This window comes from Bidens hawaiensis, unplaced genomic scaffold (assembly GCF_021521415.1).
Source record: "Bidens hawaiensis isolate Kalapana, Puna unplaced genomic scaffold, B.hawaiensis_p1.1 tig00024980_1, whole genome shotgun sequence".
Lineage (NCBI taxonomy): Eukaryota > Viridiplantae > Streptophyta > Magnoliopsida > Asterales > Asteraceae > Bidens > Bidens hawaiensis.
The window spans coordinates 234,403-241,461 of NW_027493962.1; the positions used below are offsets into that span (position 1 = coordinate 234,403).

General features: G+C 36.9%; 1 protein-coding gene across 4 annotated transcripts; it reads right to left on the reverse strand.

Moving 5' to 3' along the window:
• Positions 1 to 414: 414 nt before the first annotated feature.
• LOC143570411 (uncharacterized) lies at positions 415 to 6,801 on the reverse strand. Of its 4 annotated transcripts, XM_077056070.1 has the most exons (14): positions 6,259 to 6,418; positions 5,395 to 5,484; positions 5,038 to 5,116; positions 4,906 to 4,962; positions 4,381 to 4,436; positions 3,524 to 3,755; positions 3,333 to 3,419; positions 3,156 to 3,230; positions 2,945 to 3,028; positions 2,788 to 2,852; positions 2,486 to 2,684; positions 1,465 to 1,553; positions 1,049 to 1,163; positions 415 to 606 (listed from the first exon to the last, which is right to left on the reverse strand). In XM_077056070.1, the coding sequence occupies exons 2-14, from the start codon at positions 5,439 to 5,441 to the stop codon at positions 565 to 567; spliced, it is 1,227 nt and encodes a 408-aa protein (XP_076912185.1). In that variant the 5' UTR covers positions 5,442 to 5,484; positions 6,259 to 6,418; the 3' UTR covers positions 415 to 564. The 4 variants fall into 4 exon arrangements, with proteins under 4 accessions (XP_076912185.1, XP_076912183.1, XP_076912182.1 ...); XM_077056068.1 differs by lacking the exon at positions 5,395 to 5,484 and having other exon boundaries at positions 5,038 to 5,113; positions 6,259 to 6,801; XM_077056067.1 differs by lacking the exon at positions 5,395 to 5,484 and having other exon boundaries at positions 6,259 to 6,801.
• Positions 6,802 to 7,059: the final 258 nt, after the last annotated feature.

A 7,059-nucleotide genomic window follows, 5' to 3' on the forward strand; every position in this document is an offset into this window, starting at 1 on the left:
TTCTTGATTGGAACCGGTTCCATTTTACAACCCGGTGTGAAAAAACCGGTTTCGAACCGGTTCGGGTTTTCCAGTTAAACCCGATTTGTGCACGTCTACTTCTGACGAATAATTTTTATCAGTATTATATGAATTGCTAGTGGTCTTTTACGTGGGGACTGGGGACGACTCTATGGAAGCAAAAGTTTTAAGCCAGAAACTGGAGAGCTATTTCTGGCATACTTTCATCAGTTCAAATAACTTATAAATAAAGAGCTTAAAAACTAGATTACTAAGAACTGACTAGGTCGTAAACAAGCCTGCTCAGCTTGGTTTATATGCGAACAAAGTATCATTAGCCAACTCTGATTTGGCTCGGTTTGGCTTGTGAACAACGCTGGTAAGAGAGTTGAACGTCAACAAAAATAATTCAAATAATCAAAAGATTTCATCTAATTAAATATTAAACCTTAAACATAAAATGCATCAACATTAGATGTTATACCATAAATTTCATACAATGAAAAAACTAAAAACAAGATAGCTGGTAATGAGATTGCAGCTCAATTTATCTGATCAACATCTTCAAACTACGCCTTTAAACTTGGCATCATACTCGTACGGTTGCTGAAATTCATACCAATAAGTTAATGTCAGAACTGATTACAAAATCAAAATTAGCATAGTAACAAACACAAACAACTTCATGTCCTTGATAAATGAACACAAACAAAAAAAATATGTTGGTTTGCGTGTTCGTGTTAATTCATTTGTACGGTTAACGTTAAATATACGAACATATTATTTTGCAGCACACATTAAGAGGCTAGCTTCTCATAAGACTATGATCAAAAATCAAACTTTTAGCAGATTGTTTGGGTTTTAATTTCTAAAAGATAGATGCAAGTTAGCATCCTATTAACAAAAAGATGTCAGCAGACCATTCTACCAACACTCGACTTAGCAAGTAAGCGCAAAGATTTTAAAAATTGAACACAATCAGCTTTACCAGAATATTATGATCCTTTGATTAAACAAATAACCGTACACAAATTATAGAGTTACTTACCAAGAAAATGGCTGATATCATTTTGCCAGCAAACCATCTCTTATGCATACCCTGTTGAGCTCGTGAGGCCGCCTCAACACTTTCAAACCGCAGATATACATAACCCGCACTCTGCCTGTTAGTCAAATGTAGATTAATAGTAAATAATAACAAGCTAACTTTTGACCAACAACATAATAAGGGGGTGTTTGGGTGACCAACAACATAAGAAGCTTTTCAAACTTGCTTATTTGAGTTTTGTAAAGCAAAAGTGTTTAACAAAACTCCTCCAAAAGCTTCAAAGTTCAAAATGAAGCTTTTCAAAAGTGCTTTTGCTTTTCAAAAAGTTAAATAAGCAAAATTTAAAAAGCTAACCCAAACACCCCCCTAAGTAACAAACAAGGTCATAAAAAACAAGATAATGAGAGCACACATACTTGTCAACATAAATATGCTTCACTCTTCCAAATTTAGAACATTCTTCACCAACATCTTCTTTTATGTCCAAATCAAAGTCGGGTTCAGTCTGCAAAAAGTACATAAAGAGTACAGCACTAAATAAATGGAGGAATAATATAAAATCGAGTGTCGTCTAAGGTAAGGGTTGCTTTGGGTTTATGTTTCATGACTTTCATCTCTAGCCAATGAAACAAGTAAGAAAAATTACTTAAAAAGAACAAGTAGAGTTTTAATTCATCTAGTTTAAAATTTAGGGATGAGAAAATTACATCAGGTACCGGTACCGACTTTTTGAGGTTTCGGGATCGGTGTGGTATGGGTATTTTCCCAAATTATTGCCTTCGGCGGCGGGGTACCGAGCTCATCCCTAGTTTAAATAAATATGAGTAAACATAAACTTTGTACACAAGTGTATCTTCAAGTGTATTTTAGACAAAATTTTGGGTCAACCAATCCAGCCGACCTTTAGCCATTAACTGCCCCACCCTTTTTGCCAAATCTATGGTCACATATTGTATTCAAGAACAAAGATTATAAACAAACCTCTGTAGCAGGATCAAATGGAGGAATAATATAAAATCGAGTGTCGTCTAAGGTAAGGGTTGCTTTGGGTTTATGTTTCATGACTTTCATCTCTAGCCAATGAAACAAATAAGAAAAATTACTTAAAAAGAACAAGTAGAGTTTTAATTCATCTAGTTTAAAATTTAGGGATGAGAAAATTACATCAGGTACCGGTACCGACTTTTTGAGGTTTCGGGATCGGTGTGGTATGGGTATTTTCCCAAATTATTGCCTTCGGCGGCGGGTACCGAGCTCATCCCTAGTTTAAATAAATATGAGTAAACATAAACTTTGTACACAAGTGTATCTTCAAGTGTATTTTAGACAAAATTTTGGGTCAACCAATCCAGCCGACCTTTAGCCATTAACTGCCCCACCCTTTTTGCCAAATCTATGGTCACATATTGTATTCAAGAACAAAGATTATAAACAAACCTCTGTAGCAGGATCAAACATATTCTTCAAAAGGAGACACTCGCTTGGGGTCCCAATAGGCTCTAAAGCAGTGACTGGAACCATTTGGGCTAAACCTGGAACAGGGACTGCAGGTAGACCAGTACTCGGTAAACCACCAGCTAGAATTGAACCTGATCCGTTCACTAAAGGTGCCCCAACTCCAAGAGTCCCAGGTAGACTGCAAGGATAATCAACATATATATATAAAAAAATGTAACATTGAGATGCAATATAGTTGTTAAATTAAGTGCACAGTACACAACACTAAAGCCTGAACCTACCCTGAAGCAATACCACTGCGATCTAACTTCGCCATAAGCTGAACTCTTGATTGAGCATTTAAAGCCTGCAAAAACAAAACAAAAACAGTTAACATCCTTTGCATGCATACATATATATATATATATACATACACACACATAAAGACAGTGGACTCACCAGATAACCACCGTCATCGTCATCAAAATCTGATGCTTTAGTTCCCGAGTCTTGTGTCACAACGTGGTCAGTAACTGAAGATACCTACATAAAACAGACAACAAATTGTATCACGGATATTGAAAATTAGATGCAAAGCTTGTATAAACCTCAAAAAGTCGAATGTTTACATATAGCAGTCAAGAAAGACAACATAAGCATAAAGTTTCACCTTAATTGTCCGCCCAGCAATCTCAAGTTTCCCATTCAGGCTAACGGCTGCCTTTGCATGCTCCAGTTGTGAAAACTTGAATAACAAATGAACAGGTTAAGGTTATGTGTTAATGTTGTTGAATATAAACATAAGCCAGTAAGTAAAAACAAAATAGTTTAAAACTGAAACACCCACTTGAACAAACCCGAAACCTTTACATTGTCCAGTCTCAAGATCCGTTGGCAATTGAACCAGCTCTACCGGGCCAAAGGATTCAAAAATCTAAATATCATAATAAATATTCAAGAATTAAATTCTATAGGCAACAATAAATACATAAATAACAGCAAAAAATATTAACCGAATGAAAGGGCTAAAAATTGCACCTCTTTAAGTTGCTGTTCAGTCATGTTGAAATGCAAATTTCCAACATAAAGCTTGCGCTCAACTGCACCATAAGGTCCAGCAATACCACCTGCTCCACCAGTTGAAGCATTGGACTGCACAAGATTCTTTTCAGCCTCCGAAGGTTTGACCATTACAGGCTGTCCAAGAAGCAGTTGACCAGACATAGCAATTGCCATTGGCACAGACATTGCATCATAAAATTCGATATACCTGCAGTTTTAAATAATCACACAAACTGAATAAGAGGGACAAAGATTAAACATAACTTCTTCAAAGAATATTATGATTATTGCCTTATGGGACTACAGAGAAACTTTGTAGAAAGTTATCAATCAATCAATCAATCAATCATACCTAGTGAAGTCCCACCAACAGCAAAGCTGTGAGTAGGGTCTGGGGAGGGTGGGATGTAGGCACACCGTACCTCTATCCAAAGGGATAAAGAGGTGGCTTCCAGAGAGACCCTAAGCTCTAAAGTTACAAAACCAAAAAAGTAAATAAATTGCCTTCCGTGTATATATTGGCATACTGCAGAATACAGATGCTCTAAAAACTTATGATGTGTTTCAGAAAGCCCGCGGCACTCTAATGGCGAAAGACGAAGGTGCACAAATCACTTATGTGAGGATCACCCGTTTGCAAAAAATAGTTTTCGAGTTTTAAACAAAAACAAATATACTAAGACACTGAATAAACCATTCCATTAATAAATTAGATGAAGTGATGTTTGCTTAGCTTTGCTGCACTTCAGGCGTGCTTTTTTCACACAGATTTACCTGCATGAAATAATAATAATAATAATAATAGCCTAAAAAGGTAAAACAGAGGCACTAACCCAACTCCTTTTGACCTTCGTGAATTCCTATCCATGATGAGACGCACATCTCTCACCTGCCGAGAAAAAAACAATGGACATCATAACATAGTTCAAGAAAACACTACTCATAACATACCATCATGGACAACCACAGTATATATATTTTTACCACACACTTAGGGGTGCTCACAAGATCATCAACTAACATGTCCATAAAAATTCACTCACCCCACTATAATAGAATGTTGGAACAGATGTAAAGTCAATATACTAGTTGAACTGAAGTCAGAGGAGCATTTACTGCAACAGGAAGGAGACGTATCTCAATAAAAGTAATCAAAATGTGTAAAATCAATCAGGTGATAGAGCTAGAATTGCAACCTACAATGGTTATTTATGAGGATTATGTAACTTGGTTAATATATAGATTTACCATTCAATAAATCATGTAAAACCTAGTGTGGAAACTTGATAATGACATTTGCAGTGTAACAAGAAACAAACAAAAACATGCCAACAAGTTAATCTCGATATTGTGGTTACCTTTCCTGCTTTTGAGAAAAACTCATAAACATCCCATTCGGTTGCTTTCAGTGGCATCTGCAGACAACAGGTTTACAGGATGATTAATATTTTAAAGTGTAAAATAGTTCATATCAGATATAATTTATCTACCTGGTAAGCAAAAACTGTCCTTTGGTCTCTTTCTGGATCAGCTTCAGGTTCAGCCAATTCTTTCTTATCTTTCAATCTCCTGCAATGTAAACAACTTACATCAATCACAGTGAAAAAAACAACAATGGTGTTAACAGATTCATATTGCATATTTTTATCCATATTTCAAAGCCAGGAACTAATAATGGAGTTATATCAATAATGTCTTCGTAGAGAACCAAAACTTTATAAGCAGACACAGCACCATATGCATTGCCCACCTAAACACACAATACATCAATTGTTAACATCTCAGCTTACAAGTAACCTTAATGCCATTAATCTTGGATGCCAAATATATATGAAAAACCGACAGACCTTATGAGACTCAAATTGTGGGAAAGCACTTTCTTCAATGAAGCCATGAAGAGGTTTCCGCAATGTCATTAGTATGTGCAAATACTCCATCTACGATTTCAACCCAAGTTAGATGCTACATACTTGGATTGGATTGCTAACTAGCTAAACTACATAGTTTTTACCATAGTCATCAAAGGCGCTAGACACACAGGCCTCACCAAGGGCCTGAGTGCAAAAAAAGTGAGAGCCTAAGAAGAAAAAAGTGCACTTAAATAAAAACGTTAAAATATATTATGTGTTAGAAAAGTATAATACTATTCTTCATATAAAATAAGCAAAAATTATTATATACTAACATTTAAGATCATCTAATTAGTACCAGAAGTTCTAAAAGAGACAAGATTCAGATGCAATTCCAAAATTTGAATAACAAAACGTTCAAAACATGTTTAAAATTTTAAAAAGTAATAAACAGTAAAGGTTCATATGATCATTGTTCATCACCGTCATCAATCCCAATAGAGATTTCGTCAACTTCAAGAAGCGAGAGCCTAGCGATTAGAAGCACCTGGAAAATGGGCCCAGGCGCAAGAAGCGATGGTTTTAATAACCATGGTTTTTAAACAACCTCTTATTTTCTATAAACTGAACAATTTTTCATTCATCAATAAACTGAGCATAAACATTATAACCCTAACATTGAATGCACAGATATATATGATGCAATGGCATACTAACTACTAATGGAGGACTCCTTAACTCTCAATATATCAATCTGTGAGGCAATTATGCATATAAATCCATAAAACACTACTGAAAAATATGCAATATGAAAGCTGAATCAGTTATAAATTATAAATAAATAAACAAACATTTGGTCACCTGGTGTTTTCCCTAGCTTCAAGTTCCCTTTCCTGTTCCCTAAGCAACTCCTTCTCGCGCTCTCGCTCGAGCCTCGAGTGACTCCGGCTCCTTCTAGACCTCTCCCTCTCCTCTCTTTCTCTCTCCCTCTTCTCTCTGTCTCTGGAACTCCTATCTCTCTCCCTGTCTCTGCTGCTTCTCCTTCGATCTCTATCTCTATCTCTATCCTCATCATCTCTACCGCTACTTCTGTGACGCTCAGACCTCTTATCCTCACGCTCACGGTCACGTCTGCTGCGGCCGTTGTTGTCTTCGTCGTCTCTGGATTTTTTAGATTTGCGAGTTTCTTCAACGATTCGTTCGTCTTCTTCGACGGCTTCTGTGTCTCTTTCCTTACGGCGGTAAGCCTTCTCGGTCTTATCGGATTTGAGCGGAGAGTCGTTGTTGCCGTTGGGAGGAGCGGCGACGGTCTTCTCCAGGTACTCGTACTCGTCGAAATCCATGGCGATTGTTGGGATCGAATTTCGTCGGAGTCTAAATTAGGGTTTGGAATGGAGGTTACATGGATTCGGTGACGGATTTTATAGAGCTGCGAAAGTTAATTCGGTAGGGTCGGTTAGGTTACGTTTGTTAGATTAACGTGTATTCGGTTAGTAAAACCCACACATTACGAGCACAATACGATATGTGAATTTAGTGAGCTAGGGGTGTACCCGTACCGATTTAGCTTATACGGTACGGGTATTGGTACTCAATTTTGTTGAGTTTCGATACATGTACAGTCGGTACACGTATGCGTACGGTACAGTACGGGTACGTTTA

What these genes read in the sequence shown, in the direction of transcription:
- LOC143570411 (XM_077056067.1), bottom strand. Translation starts at nt 6,740, where the DNA reads ATGGATTTCGACGAGTACGAGTACCTGGAGAAGACCGTCGCCGCTCCT. An exon ending in ACGATGACGGTGGTTATCTG is followed by an intron (nt 2,853 to 2,944) that starts GTGAGTCCACTG and finishes TTGTTTTTGCAG; the next exon opens with GCTTTAAATGCTCAATCAAG. An exon ending in TGTTTGATCCTGCTACAGAG is followed by an intron (nt 1,554 to 2,485) that starts GTTTGTTTATAA and finishes TACTTTTTGCAG; the next exon opens with ACTGAACCCGACTTTGATTT.